The 21295-nt window shown below is 40.0% G+C and overlaps 1 protein-coding gene across 1 annotated transcript in view; it reads left to right on the top strand.

The window, feature by feature from the left end:
- Positions 1–21295, top strand: part of LOC121385872 (mucin-5AC-like) — a 28904-nt gene that overhangs the window by 1100 nt on the left and 6509 nt on the right. The window contains exons 2-4 of the mRNA XM_041516663.1: positions 348–529; positions 8366–8734; positions 16829–17053. Coding sequence (XP_041372597.1) covers positions 348–529; positions 8366–8734; positions 16829–17053 — 776 coding nt within the window. The remainder of the gene's footprint in view (positions 1–347; positions 530–8365; positions 8735–16828; positions 17054–21295) is intronic.

The raw sequence follows: 21295 nt of genomic DNA, 5'->3' as shown, positions 1-21295 counted from the left end.
TGGCCATCTTCCAAAATAAATATGAACACGTCACCAATTATCTTGCTTGCATTCTAAGAGCTTTTCAGGAGGTTGAATGCCTCCAAGTCATTATATTAGCAATGGCAATATTGAGGCAACAACTGGTTGAAGGATTCTAGAGTCTGACATACCATGGTACTGTGAACTATGAGAAACTAATCCCTGCTGTGCAACAGCTTTATGTAGATCTATTCACGACAGATCCAGCCACACTGCTTGATCTCTCTCAACCAGCTTTCAAATTCATATCACTTCGTAGATCTGAATCGTGCTAATGTAACGATTATATCATTGTTTCATTGGAAACTGTATATTTCTGCGTACAGGGCTGAGGTCACACAAGTAATTGGTCTAATGTTACCAAATCGTGCTGCAGGTTGGTTCCGACAAAGGGCAGATGTGTTTGGCTTTGTCGAATTCAACCCACACGGTGATAGGCTTCCCAAGAAGAAGACCATGTCCTTATTTAACAAGGCACCAGTCAATATCATGGACTCTGGGCGCCAAGGTGGGAGGATTAACTATGAACTGTCAACACTAAAATACGGATTTCTATGATTTTTGACCACCTGAATAACAAATGTTAAAAGTGTAATAACTGACTAAAGCTATTCTATTGGAAAGTCCATCAAGCATTTTCATTTTGTCCTTGGGTGTACTAAAACAATTATAACGGTTTTGTTTGGTGCCTTCAAATGGTACCAAATTTGTGGTCTTGCTCATGGACTAAATATGTCGTTTCACGGCTGCTAGGAAGTCACTACATCCCAGATTTGTATTCATAGTCGGTATACAGAAATAGGTGATGGAAAATAATACCTCATTTAAGAAATCTGTGAACAACATAAGCAGGCGCTTTCTTGCCAACCATCACATTTCTTACTTCCTTGCCAACCACTGAATTATTTTTCAAACACTGGCTGTATTTTCAGTCGAAAAGAGTAGCCTATGGCGTGTCAGCGGCGGGTTTCCTTTCATATTATCTCAGTGGTCCTTAACTGTATGTCTAGTGCCATAAAAGTGGAATTAAAATGTGTTGAGAGCATCGTTAAATAAAACTTCTTTTTTATTATCATACCAAGGAGGTTCTATCTAGAGACATTCTAACCAAGATTTATTTTATATACATGTATGTGTGTGTGTGTGTGTGTGTGTGTATGTGCGTGTATGTGCGTGCGTGTGCGTGCGTGTGTGTGTGTGTGTATCATAACTGCAATCAAATTATAAATGTTTAATATCCAACATTTGGTAATTCTGACAATTTATAAAAAGCTGTGTAACTACATACATGTATGCGTTTTAAAAAACCCAACCAAAGTTCGTAAATTCAGCCTTAGTCTTTAGAGGGAACCTGCTACATTCTTCCATTAATACCAAAGGATCTTTTATATGCACGTTCAGGGCAGCACATACCATTGTCGTTGATATATTAGTAGTGGGGCGGCTATTGGATGTCAAATATTTGGTAATTCTGACATGTAGTATTCAAAGAAAACCTGCTGTATTATACTTTGCCATTAGTATAAGCAGTTTCCCCATAGTCAAGGCAGAATACACCAGTCGTGCAGCATTGGTTGGGATTTTAAAAACATAATCACAAAATGGGTCCACCGGGGGGTTTCGATCCTACGACCAAAGCACCTCAGGTGAACGCTCTACCGATTGAGCGAGACCCAGTGCTTGTTTGTCAAACGTCTGATGTCGGCACCGATCTTTGTTCGTGCCATTCCATGTCTTAATATAATTTCACTAGTTATTATAAACGTCTTATTGTATAATTATACTACGAGTCTGATTGTGACCATTATTACACGTTTTTGTTTTATTTGTCTTTGCTGTTTTATATTATTGTTCATGTTTATGTATGATTTATGTATATAGATAATAACAGGTTGCTGTCTTAAGATATCGACTTTTCCTTACGAAGGTTCGAATGGTAAATGCCGCAAGGCTCTGTCGAGCGACATTCACCATTCGGCCTGAGCAGGATAAAGCCGATATCTTAAGACAGTAACCGATTATTGTATTTATACTGCAATCCTACATAATACTCCAGCCAGTGCACCACGACTGGTATATCAAAGGCCGTGGTGTGTACTGCCCTGTTTGTGGGATGGTGCATATAAAAGATCCCTTGCTGTTAATCGGAAAGAGTAGCCCATGAAGTAGCGACAGCGGGTTTCCTCTCTTAATATCTGTGTGGTCATTAACCATATCTCTGACGCCATATAACCGTAAATAAAATGTGTCGCTTTTTTTCCCTACATAATACAATAAATAAATCAAATAAACCGTTTAATTTCACAATGTTACCATTTTTGTCAGAGTAGGCCTACTAGGTCCACACGTGTTGAATGCATTATCGCCTGCAATATCTATACAACAAAACAAAATAGATAACTTGTAGTAAATTCCATAGTATGACAAAATGCGTTCCCTGTGGGACGCACTATAAATATACTCTTCAAAAGAAGAAACGCAAAACCACATTGTCGTAACATTTGGAGAATTGATTTAATTATTGAATGGTGAGTCCGATAATTACCAAATGTTGCAGGATTGTTCACAATTCACTCTAGTCCATTGTGAGTAAGTGATAGGACACACCACCAAGGTCAAGGTCATCTGGAGTCAATACCGGGTGTGGCCTCCGCGTGTGTTGACAACTGCCTGGCACCGCCTGCCCATTGAAGCAACCAGAGTACGGATGACGTCCCGGGGGATGGTGGCCCACTCGGCCTGCAAGGCTGTTGCCAGCTCGGGCAGGGTCTGGGGCTGTGGTTGTCGCTGTCGGAGGCGTCGGTCCAACTCGTCCCATAGATGCTCAATTGGGTTCAAATCCGGTGATGTCGATGGCCAAGGAAGGACATTAATGTTGTTGTTCTGTAGGAAAGCCGTTGTGAGACGTGCTGTGTGAGGCCTGGCGTTGTCATGTTGGAACACTGCGTTGGCGTTGGCCATAACTGGAACGATGTGTGGCCGGAGGATCTGGTCAATGTAGCCCTGTGCATTCAGGTTGCCCTGCACGTGGACCAGGTCAGTTCTGCCAGTGTGTGAGATGGCTGCCCACACCATGACACTACCCCCGCCGAATCTGTCCACTTCCTGCACGCAGTTTGCCGCATAACGTTCACCACGACGCCTATACACGCGACATCTTCCATCATGACGTCGGAGCAGAAATCGGGACTCGTCACTGAACCACACCTTTCTCCATCGCAGTTGAGGCCATTGTCGATGAATCTGGCACCACTGCAGTCGGAGTCGACGGTGTTGTGGTGTTAAGATGACACCTCGAACTGGACGTCTGGCACGAATTCCTACCTCACGTAGGCGGTTCCGTACGGTCTGGTCGGATATCCTGCGCAAACCTGGTATTGCTGCGGCTGTGGAGGTGGCAGTAGTCAATCGTTCCCGAAGGTGGCGTACCCGGATGTAGCGGTCCTGCCCGGGGGTAGTGACCCGTGGTCGACCGGATCTAGGGAGGTCACGTGTTGATCCATGTTGCTGGTAACGGTCCCAGTCTGGAGATGGTGCTTGGGGACACATGGAATGCCCTGGCAACGGCCGTTCTGGATTCGCCTGCGTCTAGTCGGCCGATGGCATTGTTTCTCTGCGGTTCACTGAGACGTGGCATGTCCTGGATTGTCAACTGTCGGCCAGATACAGAGGCCAGGCAAGCGAACACCCTGCACTTTTATACTGTCGGTGTTCATGTTGCACGTGCAGACAACGCACGTGCAGTGGTGACATGGTTTGCACGTGGCTGCGTTTTTGCGAATATTCACATTTTGGAACTTTATTGTACAGTAGCTGCGTTTTATCGAATGTAACCGTGGGAATGTGTTTGGGACATGCAATGACCTTATATTCACAAAGCATGAACCGGTAGGAAACATAAAATCGGAGTTATAACCCATTTGTACCCTTTTGCGTTTCTTTTTTTGAAGAGTATATATGCTTCTGTTATCTATTACAACTGTGACCGGCCTCGGTGGCGTCGTGGTTAGGCCATCGGTCTACAGGCTGGTAGGTACTGGGTTCGGATCCCAGTCGAGGCATGGGATTTTTAATCTAGATCTTGACTCCAAACCTTGAGTGAGTGCTCCGCAAGGCTCAATGGGTAGGTGTAAACCACTCCCATAACTGGTTCAACAAAGGCCATGGTTTGTGCTATCCTGCCTGTGGGAAGCGCAAATAAAAGATCCCTTGCTGCTAATCGGAAAGAGTAGCCCAGGTAGTGGCGACAGCGGGTTTCCTCTCAAAATCTGTGTGGTCCTTAACCATATGTCTGACGCCATATAACCGTAAATAAAATATGTTGAGTGCGTCGTTAAATAAAGCATTTCTTTCTCTATTACAATTGTGTTACTGTCACACACAATTCATTAAAGCTACAGGTGTGTTTGTATGTTTAAATGAAATTATAATAATTAATGTGAGACGAGATTGCAGCTTTGAAACAACAACAACAAAAACAACTCCATGCAAGAAAACCAAAGCAGTCAGGGTATGTGACAGCTCGCTAGATTCATCTCCTATATTTAACACATGGTCAGTTATAACAAAACACAATGTCATCAACTTAATTTTTACCTGTATCCTTCTTTATTTTTAAAGCATAGGTGGTGACATTTATGATGCCCGGGACTGGCATGCATAAATCTCAGCTGAAGATTCACAAACAACTGTGGCCATCGGCCATTCCTGAAGTAACCGGAACGTGCCGAAAGTGGTTAGCGGTTAGGGGACGTAACTCTGCCTATTTTTTCTCGCGAATTTCTAATAGAGGCTATACCTTTAATTAGTGATTACATTAAGCCTACACTCATTTGTTTTTATCTGTTACGGTCCCCAGATCATATCTAATTTGTTTTTATCTGTTACGGTCCCCAGATCATATCTAATTTCTAATTTGTTTTTATCTGCTACGGTCCCCAGATCATATCTAATTTGTTTTTATCTGTTACGGTCCCCAGATCATATCTAATTTGTTTTTGAAGATACATATAGCTTTCATATGTGACTCACTTTAACGACAATGGATTATGTTATTACTGAGGTCAAATTGTCATGGTTATGAACTTAAAATTACCCCTGAATGTCACACGGACCACAAAATATCAGTTTTGAAATCCTTCTTGTATTCAACTGATTATATTTTGAGGGCGTATGTAACATTAAAATGGTCCAAAATATTATGTTGTGCTAATTTGTACATGTCATAGTATTAAGTAATGTTCACAGCGGTCATCTTTAAAATATTCTCTATAATGTCTAGTATGTGCGTGTGTAAAGTCTCACGCTTTTATCAAAAAGTGCACGTTTGGTCATTTTTGTGCACATATCCTCTCGACTAAATGTTCTTCAGAACTGTCTTCTTTTCTAACGAACCGGTACTTCTGGTATATCAATGGCCGTGGTATGTGCTGTCCTGTCTGTGGGATGGTGCATATAAAAGAACCCTTGCTACTAATGGAAACATGTAGCGGGTTTCCTCTTTAAGACTACATTGTATATGTCAAAATGTTTTGCAGTCAGTAGCAGATGACTAATAAAACAATGTGCTCTAGTGGGGTCGTTAAAACAAAACCGGGTTTTTACTTCACAAAATAGGTCTTTTCATTAAAAACCGAAAGTACTGGGTTCCTTTGGAATAAGGAATCTAGGTTAAGTAAACTGAATAATATGTAGAATTATTTACGCCTCACTGCTCACGATGTATAATATAACGTATTGTACTGGAAACCAGTTTATCCATTCTTGCAGCACCGTCGAGCAATCAGATATATTTATATTGTCAGTTGTAACTTTCCTTTCCATTATCACGTTGTGAAAGAAAAAGAGACGGCCAAAGAGAGGCCTTTTCAGTTACCAGTTTGTCAACAGCAGAGTGCAACATATAGTCTGTGACAGCTAAAGAGTTCGGCGGCACATGGATCAAACCGTATAGAAATAAATATGTTTTATGATCAAACTGTATTTATTCATGATGTACAATACCTGCTTAGCTGCAGAGTTAGTTGCTTATAAAAAGAAGTAACAACACGGATGGAAATAAGGCCATATATAAGTGGGTGTGAAGGAAATCCTATTGTTTAACCACACACAAATAACAGATTTCGTTTATCTAGTTCTCACTCCCACCCCTACATTATGAATTCTTGATCCGCCTCTAGTAACCGGGTGGACAGCGTCGTCGTAAACATGGAATGGCACATGTGATATCAACAATATCAACAAGTAAAGGCTGAGGGTGTGTGCACTAGGCAGAGCTATAGGAAAAGAACAGTTACACTCGCAGTAGGTTAAACGGTCTGCATATGTAACCGGTAGTACGATTTACTTAAACACTTAACACTAAGTGAAAGAAAATGGTATCGGTGAAAATTATATTTCTGTTGCCTGCTATTTTGTTGGGTATGTATCCATTTAATATTAATGGTAATTTATAATCTTTCTTTTTTTTGTTGTCTTTACTCACTCATTCGTTCACTTACCGATCCATCCACCCCCTCTCTCTCCCTCTCCCCCATCTCTCTCCCTCTCTCTCTCCTCCATCCCTCCCTCTCCCTCTCTCTCTCTCTCTCTCTCTCTCTCTCTCTCTCTCTCTCTCTCTCTCTCTCTCTCTCTCTCTCTCTCTCTCTCTCTCTCTCTCTCTCTCTCTCTCTCTCTCTCTCTCTCTCTCTCTCTCTCTCTCTCTCTCTATTATGAATAATCCCAGTTGAAGTTCAGACTCAATTACGTGTTATTACAATTTACATGGCCAAGATGCAGTTGGCATTTGTTTGGCGAGTGCGAGTGTGTATAATTTTTACATGCTCATATACCACTAGAGTTTCGAGCATGTCAGTCCCAGGGCCTGTCTCTGGATAGTCAGTGACTTGCTCCGGGACAGAAAAAATTAAGGGGACAATTTTGAAATTTACATTATAAAATTAAATAGTGGTCCTTTAAAATTTTGATGCGCATCTCTAATTAATATAATGAATTAAAAAAATTCTACTCATTAAATTTGGTCGCTAGATTAGATCGGGCGATTTGTTTGGCATTGTTATCCAACGTACGAGGCTGTCTCCTAATGACAAATAACATAATATTAAAATATCAGCGATGGCAATGTTTAGATACAGATATAAACATTTTAAACCAAGAAAAAAAAAAAAAAAAAATTGGTTGGCATTAGTAAAATATATGTAAGAATGAGGTTTTAAAGTCGCATACCCTAGTTTAACCCCTAAAAATGGACACTAAGTTTAGTTAATCTACAAACCTGTAACAGTTGCATAAAGTTATAACAGAGTGAAACAAAAGTCTTTTACGTTGAACCAGGGAAATATCCTTAAAACAAGACTAGAACTCGACTGCATAACCGTTACTTCTCAGATGCACGTGCGTTTTTAAAAATATGAAAAATACATTTTGTGGTATTAGAAACACCGGGATTACCATAAACATGTCGGTTGTATACAAATGGATAATCTAAAGAATAAAATATATGTAATGTTCCATTTCAATGATCATAAACGGCTCTAATAGTGAAAAAAAGTTTGTTTTGTTTAACGACACCACTAGAGCACATTGATTAATTAATCATCGGCTATTGGATGTCAAACATTTGGTAATTCTGACGTAGTCATCAGAGAAAACCCTCTATAATTGTTGTAATGCAGCAATATCGGCTATTGGATATCAAACATTTGGTAATTCCGACACGTAGTCATCAGAGAAAACCCGCTACAATTGTTCTAACGCAGCCATAGATCTTTTATATCCACAGACAGGAAAGCACATACCACAGCCTTTGAATAGTTGTTGTGCACTGGTTGGATTCACCTTAAGATAAAGTTTGTTTTGTTTAACGACACCACTAGAGCACATTGATTATCAAACATTTGGTAGTCATCAGAGGAAACCCGTTTAATTTTTCCTAATGCAGCAAGGGGTCTTTTATATAAATGCACTTCCCCACAGACAGGAAAGCAAATACCACGGCCTTTGTCCAGTTGTGGTACACTGGTTGGAACAGGAAAACTCCCAGTTAGCTGAATGGATTCACCGAGGTGGTTCGATTCTGCGACGCATGCACCTTAAGCGAGCACTCAACCGACTTAGTTAAATCCCGCCCTCACCGTTAGAAAGAAGGAAATGTTTTATTTAACGACGCACTCAACACATTTTATTTACGGTTATATGGCGTCGGACATATGGTTAAGGACCACACAGATATTGAGAGAGGAAACCCGCTGTCGCAACTTCATGGGATACTCTTTTCGATTAGCAGCAAGGGATCTTCACCTTAAGAAGACACATTGTTGTGTAAGTTTTTTTGTTTTTTTCACAGCTTCAACGAACACTAAAGCTACAAGTGTGAGCACGCGGCTGGCCCCTCTCAACGTGTCTCCTGGAGAGCCTTGGTCATTACAGTGTGCTGTGCAAACCACCGGCAGCGACGTCTACATCGGCATCGCGGTGTACAAGTTGTCGGTGGGGGGAACGTTCTTCGTGCCGATCGCCAGCGGCACCGCCACTGGCCAGACGTTCATCAGTACACTAAACCTCCTGTTTCGCGCCTCGCTGTCATGGAACGCAGACCAGTCTACGATAACGCTCTCCGTTAACAGCTTTCAGAACGCGGACCAAGGTATATACAGGTGTTCCTTGAAACTCAAAGACAACCCGGTTCCCATAAATGACGATAAAACATTCCCAGGTAGGTGGCTGTTTATTTCTTTATTCATTCATTCATTCATTCATTCATTCATTCATTCATTAATTCATTCATTCATTCATTCATTCATTCATATGGCTATTTATTTCTTTATTCATTCATTCATTCGTTTGTTTTTTGTTTCCTTGCTTGTGTAATTGTTAATTTCTTTGTTTATTTCTTCATTTATTTTATTATTTTATTTTGTTTCTTTTAGTTTCATTTCATATATTTCAATTGTTTTATTTTATTTTATTTTATTTCATTTTATTTTACTATTGGCTGTTTATTTGCTTGCTTGCTTGCTTGAGTATTTGTTTATTTGTTTGTTTGTTTGTTTTATTGTTATTTTGTTATGCATTATCAGTCTAGGGTCAATCCGCGTTGGTGGACCAATTGGACTAGTTCTCGTCCCAGCCAGTGTACCACCACTGGTGTAATAAAGGCTGTGGTATGTACTATCATGTCTGTGGGATGCTGCATATAAAAGATCCCTTGCTGTTAATCGGAAAGAGTAGCCCATTGTGTGGCGGCAGCGGGTTTCCTCTCTGATTATCTGAATGGTCCTTTATCATCTTTTTACAGGTATGGCCATTGAACCTAAGAGATACGAAAATTTGTTGTGCTCAGAAGGGAACATGTTTTGCTTTAGCAGTACTCTCAGAAAGGTTGTTTTAGTAAGACCCTGCACAGTAATAGTTGGTTAATTTACACTAGCTCAAACTGAGTTACAAGAATTAACTGGCCAGATGAAATAACATGTTATGACAACAAATCCTGTCACATTTATCACCAATGGTAGGACTGGCAGCGGTAACTGTGATATTAGGTGCACGTCGAACTTTGACCGGGTGAGATACTACAGATGTATTTGGCGGGCCAAGTTGATATAAACCAATAGAAAAATTTCAAAAATAATTTTGAACCCGCAGCAAATATTTAGTGGTTCGGAGGGGTCATAATGGACACATTTTATATTTTAAAAAAATCGGTTATCACTATCTGATTCTTTGGGGGAAAATCCATTTGGTATCAACTTCAGACATAAAGTGAACACTTTCCAAAAAGAGACCAACTACTGAGCAAGTATTTAACAGCGACTTACACATTTCCAGTAGCTTGTTTAGCAATCCTAGATATATGTAGATCTGATTTTAGCAATCCTAGATATATGTAGATCTGATTTTAGCAATCCTAGATATATGTAGATCTGATTTTAGGTGGCAAACCTTTTACAGCACGCCGGGTCCATTGTTCCATTTTGCCCTCTTGGTAATCTTTTTTAGTACATAAATTCATGTTACAGGATTCTTCCCTAAATGGACTCAGCTATACATGGATCCAACATATTAAACAATTATTTAACAGCCTAGGTATGACAGATATATATTTAATTTTTAAAGGAAACCTAACACTAGACAAATACTTCACCAAAATACATGTACCAGTAAACCTGTGGATCACCATACTTAAAATTAGAACATCGAATCACTTCCTCTAAAATGAAATAAGACGATGTAACAAAATTGATTATGCACACTATGACATTGGCGATGAATATCATTATTTATTCTGTTGTGCCTTCTTTAAGGAAAACCGAAAATGTTTCCTAAAACGATATTTTTATCTAAATCCCAGTACCCTGAAATTTAAAGAATTATTGACAAGTAATAAAATAGAAGTCCTTAAGAAAAGTCGGTAAATTAATTAAAATAATTAATGATAAATTCAGAAGACCGTAGATATATCTGTATCAATATATACCACACCACTCGAGGCATTGTATTGTATTGCATTATTGTATATATGCTTTTCTACATTATATACTTATACTATTTGTTGTTTAATAGACACCTGTAAACCACGTCCTATCTTGTCATGTAAAACATTGTTGTTCATGTTTCGGCCTCGGTGGCGTCGTGGTTAGATCATCGGTCACCAGGCTGGTAAGTACTGGTTTCGGATCCCAGTCGAGGCATGGGATTTTTTAATCCAGATACTGACTCCAAACACTGAGTGAGTGCTCCGCAAGGCTCAATGGGTAGGTGTAAACCACTTGCACCGACCAGTGATCCATAACTGGTTCAACAAAGGCCATGGTTTGTACTATCCTGCCTGTGGGAAGCGCAAATAAAAGATCCCTTGCTGCTAATCGGAAAGAATAGCCCATGAAGTGGCGACAGCGGGTTTCCTCTTAAAATCTGTGTGGTCCTTAACCATATGTCTGACGCCATATAACCGTAAATAAAATGTGTTGAGTGCGTCGTTAAATAAAACATTTCTTTCTTTCTGTTCATGTTTTCCCCATATGTCGTTGCCTAACGGCCTGGGTGTAATAAAATTCTGTTCTTGTTAAGTTCTGATATGTTCAATAACTTACAGATATTTCCTTTCTGGATTCACTCGTCCACAACACGTCTGTCACCCTTCACCTATCATGATAGTACACGATAGACAATACATTCAATTATATCTTCCACAAAATCCATATGCTGAACAATGGATTCTAAAAGATTCCCGTAGTTCACCAATACTAGCTCCTAATGTTCTCATAACGTCCACACATTAACTCAGATGAATTCAGTCAGTTAACCATGCCATACAATACCATACCATGAACAGTTAATATGATTTATCCACGGGTCACCACGGGCGACATTAGGGAGTAGCCGTAGCAACCTCTAACATCGCCCAGTATGTTTAATACCGCGTGGGGTCGTCGACACTAAAGGCTGGTACATGGCTTTTTGTAAAATGGAAATTTGGGATTAGTAAAAACACGACATTATCATTGTTTCTAGGTCCACCATCAACAAAAGAGAACCTTCTTTACCAATACGAACAGTAGACCTAATGCCATACCATACCATACCATACCCATACCATACCCATACCCATACCCATACCCATACCCATACCCATACCCATACCCATACCCATACCCATACCCATACCCATACCCATACCCATACCATACCATACCCATACCATGCCCATGCCCATACCCATACCCATACCCATACCCATACCCATACCCATACCCATACCCATACCCATACCCATACCCATACCCATTATCCATACCCATACCCATACCCATTATCCATTACCCATTATCCATTACCCATACCCATTATCCATTATCCATTACCCATACCATTATCCATTATCCATTACCCATAACATACCATACCATACCATACCATACCATACCATACCATACCATACCCATACCCATACCCATACCCATACCCATTATCCATTACCCATAACATACCATACCATACCATACCATACCATACCATACCATACCCATACCCATACCCATACCCATACCCATACCCATACCCATACCCATACCCATACCCATACCCATTATCCATTACACATAACATACCATACCATACCCATACCATACCCATACCCATTACCCATGTCCATTACCCATAACATACCATACCATACCATACCATACCATACCATACCATACCCATACCCATACCATACCCATTATCCATTACCCATAACATACCATACCATACCCATACCCATACCCATACCCATTACCCATTATCCATTACCCATACCATACCATACCATACCATACCATACCCATACCCATACCCATACCCATACCCATACCCATACCCATACCCATACCCATACCCATACCCATACCCACACCCACACCCACACCCATACCATATTATATCATACTATATTATATCATATCATATCATATATCATCATTGTCATCATCATCATTATTACAAATTGACAAAATCTAGTTTTTAAACAGTACAACGTATTTTAAACAGTACAACGTATTTTAAACAGTACAACGTATTTTTCACTGTTAGAGCCGTTTTTAACAATTGAAATCAGACATTACTTGGTGTTTTTAACACAAAATGCATTTTTCAAAAGAAAAAAAAACCCCGCACGTACCTTTGAGAAGTAACAGTGATGTAGATTAGATCTAGTTTATTTTTAAGGTTATTTCCCTGTTTCAACGTCAGACACCCTTGTTTCACTCTATTGTAACTTTATTCAAGTGTGTTACATATTTGTAGATTAACAAAACTGAGTTTTCACGTGTTGAACCTAGGGTCTGCGACTTTTAAACAGTATTAATATGTTCACGTGTTGCACCTAGAGTCTGCGACTTTTAAACAGTATTAATATGTTCACGTGTTGCACCTAGAGTCTGCGACTTTTAAACAGTATTAATATGTTCACGTGTTGCACCTAGTCTGCGACTTTTAAACAGTATTAATATGTTCACAGGTTGGATCTAGGGTCTGCGATTTTTAAACATTATTAACATGTTCACAGGTTGGACCTAGGGTCTGCGACTTTTAAACAGTATTAACATGTTCACAGGTTGGACCTAGGGTCTGCGACTTGAAACATTAATATGTTCACAGGTTGGACCTAGGGTCTGCGACTTTTAAACAGTATTAATATGTTCACAGGTTGGACCTAGGGTCTGCGACTTTTAAACAGTATTAATATGTTAACGGGTTGGACCTAGGGTCTGCGACTTTTAAACAGTATTAATATGTTCACGGGTTGGACCTAGGGTCTGCGACTTTTAAACAGTATTAACATGTTCACGGGTTGGACCTAGGGTCTGCGACTTTTAAACAGTATTAACATGTTCACGGGTTGGACCTAGGGTCTGCGACTTTTAAACAGTATTAACATGTTCACGGGTTGGACCTAGGGTCTGCGACTTTTAAACAGTATTAACATGTTCTCAGGTTGGACCTAGGGTCTGCGACTTTTAAACAGTATTAATATGTTCTCAGGTTGGACCTAGGGTCTGCGACTTTTAAACAGTATTAATATGTTAACGGGTTGGACCTAGGGTCTGCGACTTTTAAACAGTATTAACATGTTCACGGGTTGGACCTAGGGTCTGCGACTTTTAAACAGTATTAACATGTTCACGGGTTGGACCTAGGGTCTGCGACTTTTAAACAGTATTAATATGTTCTCAGGTTGGACCTAGGGTCTGCGACTTTTAAACAGTATTAATATGTTAACAGGTTGGACCTAGGGTCTGCGACTTTTAAACAGTATTAATATGTTCTCAGGTTGGACCTAGGGTCTGCGACTTTTAAACAGTATTAATATGTTCACAGGTTGGACCTAGGGTCTGCGACTTTTAAACAGTATTAATATGTTCACGAGTTGGACCTAGGGTCTGCGACTTTTAAACAGTATTAACATGTTCACGAGTTGGACCTAGGGTCTGCGACTTTTAAACAGTATTAATATGTTAACAGGTTGGACCTAGGGTCTGCGACTTTTAAACAGTATTAATATGTTCACAGGTTGGACCTAGGGTCTGCGACTTTTAAACAGTATTAACATGTTCACGGGTTGGACCTAGGGTCTGCGACTTTAAAACAGTATTAACATGTTCACGAGTTGGACCTAGGGTCTGCGACTTTTAAACAGTATTAATATGTTCACAGGTTGGAACTAGGGTCTGCGACTTTTAAACAGTATTAATATGTTAACGGGTTGGACCTAGGGTCTGCGACTTTTAAACAGTATTAATATGTTCACGGGTTGGACCTAGGGTCTGCGACTTTTAAACAGTATTAACATGTTCACGGGTTGGACCTAGGGTCTGCGACTTTTAAACAGTATTACATGTTCACGGGTTGGACCTAGGGTCTGCGACTTTTAACAGTATTAACATGTTCACGGGTTGGACCTAGGGTCTGCGACTTTTAAACAGTATTAACATGTTCACGGGTTGGACCTAGGGTCTGCGACTTTTAAACAGTATTAATATGTTCTCAGGTTGGACCTAGGGTCTGCGACTTTTAAACAGTATTAATATGTTAACAGGTTGGACCTAGGGTCTGCGACTTTTAAACAGTATTAATATGTTCACGGGTTGGACCTAGGGTCTGCGACTTTTAAACAGTATTAACATGTTCACGGGTTGGACCTAGGGTCTGCGACTTTTAAACAGTATTAATATGTTCTCAGGTTGGACCTAGGGTCTGCGACTTTTAAACAGTATTAATATGTTAACAGGTTGGACCTAGGGTCTGCGACTTTTAAACAGTATTAATATGTTCTCAGGTTGGACCTAGGGTCTGCGACTTTTAAACAGTATTAATATGTTCACAGGTTGGACCTAGGGTCTGCGACTTTTAAACAGTATTAATATGTTCACAGGTTGGACCTAGGGTCTGCGACTTTTAAACAGTATTAACATGTTCACGAGTTGGACCTAGGGTCTGCGACTTTTAAACAGTATTAATATGTTAACAGGTTGGACCTAGGGTCTGCGACTTTTAAACAGTATTAATATGTTCACAGGTTGGACCTAGGGTCTGCGACTTTTAAACAGTATTAACATGTTCACGGGTTGGACCTAGGGTCTGCGACTTTAAAACAGTATTAACATGTTCACGAGTTGGACCTAGGGTCTGCGACTTTTAAACAGTATTAACATGTTCACAGGTTGGAACTAGGGTCTGCGACTTTTAAACAGTATTAATATGTTAACAGGTTGGACCTAGGGTCTGCGACTTTTAAACAGTATTAATATGTTCTCAGGTTGGACCTAGGGTCTGCGACTTTTAAACAGTATTAATATGTTAACAGGTTGGACCTAGGGTCTGCGACTTTTAAACAGTATTAATATGTTCACAGGTTGGACCTAGGGTCTGCGACTTTTAAACAGTATTAACATGTTCACGGGTTGGACCTAGGGTCTGCGACTTTAAAACAGTATTAACATGTTCACGAGTTGGAACTAGGGTCTGCGACTTTTAAACAGTATTAACATGTTCACAGGTTGGTCCTAGGGTCTGCGACTTTTAAACAGTATTAAGATGTTAACAGGTTGGACCTAGGGTCTGCGACTTTTAAACAGTATTAATATGTTCACGGGTTGGACCTAGGGTCTGCGACTTTTAAACAGTATTAACATGTTCACGGGTTGGACCTAGGGTCTGCGACTTTTAAACAGTATTAACATGTTCACAGTTTGGACCTAGAGTCTGCGACTTTTAAACAGTATTAACATGTTCACAGGTTGGACCTAGGGTCTGCGACTTTTAAACAGTATTAACATGTTCACAGGTTGGACCTAGAGTCTGCGGCTTTTAAACAGTTTTAACATGTTCACGGTTTGGACCTAGGGTCTGCGACTTTTAAACAGTATTAACATGTTCACGGTTTGGACCTAGGGTCTGCGACTTTTAAACAGTATTAACATGTTCACGGGTTGGACCTAGGGTCTGCGACTTTTAAACAGTATTAACATGTTCACGGGTTGGACCTAGGGTCTGCGACTTTTAAACAGTATTAACATGTTCACGGGTTGGACCTAGGGTCTGCGACTTTTAAACAGTATTAACATGTTCACGGGTTGGAACTAGGGTCTGCGACTTTTAAACAGTATTAACATGTTCACGGGTTGGAACTAGAGTCTGCGACTTTTAAACAGTATTAACATGTTCACGGGTTGGAACTAGGGTCTGCGACTTTTAAACAGTATTAACATGTTCACGGGTTGGAACTAGAGTCTGCGACTTTTAAACAGTATTAACATGTTCACAGGTTGGACCTAGGGTCTGCGACTTTTAAACAGTATTAACATGTTCACAGGTTGGACCTAGGGTCTGCGACTTTTAAACAGTATTAACATGTTCACAGGTTTGACCTAGGGTCTGCGACTTTTAAACAGTGTTAATATGTTAACGGGTTGGATCTAGGGTGTGCGACTTTTAAACAGTATTAATATGTTAACGGGTTGGATCTAGGGTCTGCGACTTTTAAACAGTATTAATATGTTCACGGGTTGGACCTAGGGTCTGCGACTTTTAAACAGTATTAATATGTTCACGGGTTGGAACTAGGGTCTGTGACTTTTAAACAGTATTAACATGTTCACAGGTTGGACCGAGGGTCTGCGACTTTTAAACAGTATTAATATGTTCACAGGTTGGACCTAGGGTCTGCGACTTTTAAACAGTATTAATATGTTCACGGGTTGGACCTAGAGTCTGCGACTATTATCCACAGTATTAATATGTTCAGGATTGCTACTAAATTATATTTCAGCCGGAATTGATGTAACAGTGGGAAGTGAAACAAGCACGCCCACAACGACCACAACACGACCGACGACAGAGAGTAGCACTCGTCTCTCAACTACTACGACTCCAGTTGTCACGACAACGAGCACTACGACTTTAACCTCCACAGCGTCGACGGTATCAACCAGTACACGTTCACCTACCAATACCGTCAATACTGTTAATAGTTCAACTACCAATACACTCTCAAGTACGTTTTACTGTTATAGTTCAACTACCAATGCACTCTTATGTATGTTTTACTGTTCATAGTTCAACTACCAATACACTCTCAAGTACTACTAAGACTCCAGTTGCCACGACAACGGGCACTATCACTTTAACCTCCACAGCGTCGACAATATCAACCAGTACACGCTCAACTACCAATACCGTCAGTAGTGTTAATAGTTCAACTACCAATACACTCTCAAGTACGTTTTACTGTTCATAGTTCAACTATCAATACACTCTCAAGTACGTTTAACTGTTTATAGTTCAACTACCATTACACTCTCAAGTAGGTTTTACTGTTCATAGTTCAACTATCAATGCACTCTCAAGTAGGTTTTACTGTTATAGTTCAACTACCAATGCACTCTCAAGTACGTTTTACTGTTCATAGTTCAACTACCAATGCACTCTCAAGTACGTTTTACTGTTCATATTCAACTACCAATGTACTCTCAAGTAGGGTTTACTATTCATAGTTCAACTACCAATACACTCTCAAGTAGGTTTTACTGTTCATAGTTCAACTACCAATACACTCTCAAGTAGGTTTTACTGTTCATAGTTCAACTACTAATATATTTCGATGTACGTTGTAATGTTCATAGTTCAACTATCATTACACTCTCAAGTAGGTTTTACTGTTAATAGTTCAACTACTAATATATTTCGATGTACGTTGTAATGTTCATAGTTCAACTATCATTACACTCTCAAGTAGGTTTTACTGTTAATAGTTCAACTACTAATATATTTCGATGTACGTTGTAATGTTCATAGTTCAACTATCATTACACTCTCAAGTAGGTTTTACTGTTCATAGTTCAACTACTAATATATTTCGATGTACGTTGTAATGTTCCTAGTTCAACTATCAATACACTCTCAAGTAGGTTTTACTGTTAAAGGGACAGACCCCAGTTTCAACCCATGAAAATTAACACTTAAGTTTAGTTAATCTACAAACCTGTAACACATTTGGATAAAGTTACAGTTGAGTGAAACCTGAGTCTATGACTTTGAAATGGTGAAATACCCTGAAATACTAAAACTCGACTGCATAACTATTACTTCTCAGACCCACGTGCATTTTTAAAAATATGAGAAATGCATTTTGTGATGTTAAATCACCAGGATGACCAAAAACACATCGAATGTACGGAAATTAATAATCTAAACCACAGAATCTAAGTAAAGTATGATTTCAGTTAACAAACGGTTATATTAGTAAAAAAAATTGTATTCCTTAGTGTTTAAAAACTAGGGTATGTCCCTTTAATAGTTCAACTACCAATATATTCCCATGTACGTTTTACGGTTTATACTAGTAGTTCAATTACCAATACACTTTTACGTACCCTTTAATGTTAATAGTTCAACTACCAATACATTCTCACCTTTGTTTTATTGTTTATAGTTCAACTACCACAATACAATCTCACACGTTTTAGTGTTCATTGCTAAACTACCAATACACACCCACGTACGTTTTACTTTTTATAATTCAACTAACAATACACTCTCACGTTCTACTGTTTATAGTTGAACTACCAATGCACTCACGTTCTACTGTTTATAGTTGAACTACCAATGCACTCTCACGTTCTACTGTTTATAGTTGAACTACCAATGCACTCTCACGTTCAACTGTTTATAGTTGAACTAACAATGCACTCTCACGTTCTACTGTTTATAGTTGAACTACCAATACGCTCTCACGTTCTACTGTTTATAGTTGAACTACCAATGCACTCTCACGTTCTGTTTATAGTTGAACTAACAATGCACTCTCACGTTCTACTGTTTATAGTTGAACTACCAATACGCTCTCACGGAAATGTTTGTAATTTAACTGCTAATATACTATCATGTATTATACTATTAGACACAAAATAGCCGAAGTTTAAGATATGCTCAGATGTCAATAGTTACATATCATTTTCCTTTTTAAGTAGTGTGAACAGCGAAACACGAATATTCTTTAGCAGATAATTTCCAATCTAAGGGAAATAATCGTTTTCAAACATATTTGGTGGTGACAGGTTTATGTCCCATGTTGGATAGGAATTTGCTCTACACCAGACATTATGGTTTGTTTTGTTTAACAACACCAGTCAGGGCCGTACACTGATCAAAATCCGGGGTAAGGGGGGCGGGCGGGGGGGGGGGGGGGGACTACTTTTTATAAACTAATGAAACACTATACAAAATAAACCCTGATATGTGTATGCTATTTTCTAGAGTAAAAAAGAAAGAAAAAAAGAGTGAGATTCTCAGGGAGGGCAACTGCCCCCCCCCCCCCCCTCCCCGCCCCCAGGAGGGTATGGCCTTGCCACTAGAGCACATTGATTTATTAAGTATCGGAAACCCGCTACATTTTTTGTTAATAGTAGCAAGGGATCTTTTTATATGTACCATTCCACAGACAAGGATAGTCCATTCCACGGCCTTTGATAAACAAGTCGCTAATCAATTTGTTAGCTGCTAATCAATTTTCTAGTCTCCCTTTGACATACTAGTCGCATTGGCTGCAGCGAGAAATAGCGAAATCGGTCAACCATTGAGGATCGATCCCAGACCGACCGCACATCTGACGAACGTTTTACTGGGCTACGTACCCCCCCCCCCCCCCCACACACACACACACCCCCCCCCCCCCACCCCCACACCCCGACAGTAGGGATGCGTGGTATTAATATATTGTCAATCAAGTCGTAAATACTACGATACATCCTGCTTGTGCACACACACTAGGAGATTTCTGTATTTCACGGTCGCAGTAGTTCAAAAACCTCCATCTCGTACATTCCATTGGTTTTCTTAACTGTGTACGAAGCAGTCGCGGATTCAGACAGGGACCCAAAGGGGCCGGGCACCACTATTTTTGGTCAAATTACAGAATACACAGAAAATGCAAACTTATCCAGTCCACCTGTCAACGACTTTACTTTCAAAACGGGTTTTGGGCCCCTCTATTAAAATTCCTAGATCCGCGCCTGGATAGATGTGTGGAAAAAAGGAAGAGCCTGACATTATTCAGTAGCTCGAGTCACCTCTAGCCCTCCCTTATTGATATGTTGTAGGGGAAGGCTAGAGGAGACTCTATGAAATACTTTGGCAATTATTCAGCTTTAGTATTTTAATATCATGTACGTCCTTTATTTTGTTAGAAGCTTTCCTTAACATTAGTCGACGCTGCTGCAAATGCTATAATATAAATTGTGATACGTATCGTTCTCAGGGCCGTACCCTCCGGGGGGAGGGACAAAGGCCCTTCCTGAGATTTTTTTTAGTACTCTAGAAAATAGCATACATATCTCAGGGTTTAATTTTTATAGTGTTTCATTTGTTTATAAAAAGTAGTGCCCCCCACTAGGATTTTGATCAGGGTACGGCCCAGTGGTAAAGCGTTCGCTTGATTCGCGGTCGGTCTGGGATCGATCCCCGTCGGTGGACCCATTGGGCTATTTCTCCACAACTGGTGTAACAAAGGCCTGTGGTATGTACTATCCTCTATGTGGGATGGTGCATATAAAAGATCTCTTGCTGCTAATCGAAAAGAGTAGCCCATGAAGTGGCTACAGCGGGTTTCCTCTCTCAATACCTGTGTGGTCCTTAACCATATGTTCGACGCCATATAACCGTAAATAAAATGTGTTGAGTGCGTCGTTAAATAAAATATTTCCTTCTTAGTCAACTAAAAATTGATTAGCAACTACTGTTTAATGTTTTGAAATTGTGTAGCGATGTGCGATGCGATACTGAACAAAATGTTCCCTGTAATATCCATTCCTACCAGACAGACGCATCCAACGACTTCCGGTGTCATAGAAAGATTAACAATTTCTTAGTAATAGACAGCTTACGTGCGCAGAATGGCGTCATCTACCCCAAAACTGCGTCACTGTGTTTGTTTACAGTTGAAATAGTACGATATACTATCTACTAGTTTAGCAGCTAGTATTAATTTCTCAAATCACCTATATCTTTTTGGTTCAGCAAACGTTTTTCTACTTTTGTTTTGTCGGGATAGCTCTCTTTTATTTTATTATCTCTCTTCCTGCCTCCCTCTCGCTCTCGCTCTTTCTCTCCCTCCGTCCCTCCCCTTCCTCTCTCCCCCCTCCCCACTCTCTCCCTGTCTGTCTTTGTTTTCTCTATCTTTCTTTCTATCTGTCTCTCGCTGTGTGTGTGTGTGTGTGTGTGTGTGTGTGTGTGTGTGTGA

The sequence above is a fragment of the Gigantopelta aegis genome, chromosome 12 (assembly GCF_016097555.1).
Source record: "Gigantopelta aegis isolate Gae_Host chromosome 12, Gae_host_genome, whole genome shotgun sequence".
Classification (NCBI taxonomy): Eukaryota; Metazoa; Mollusca; class Gastropoda; order Neomphalida; family Peltospiridae; genus Gigantopelta; species Gigantopelta aegis.
The sequence above is the reverse complement of the archived record's forward strand: the minus strand, read 5'-3'. Positions and strand labels throughout refer to the sequence as shown.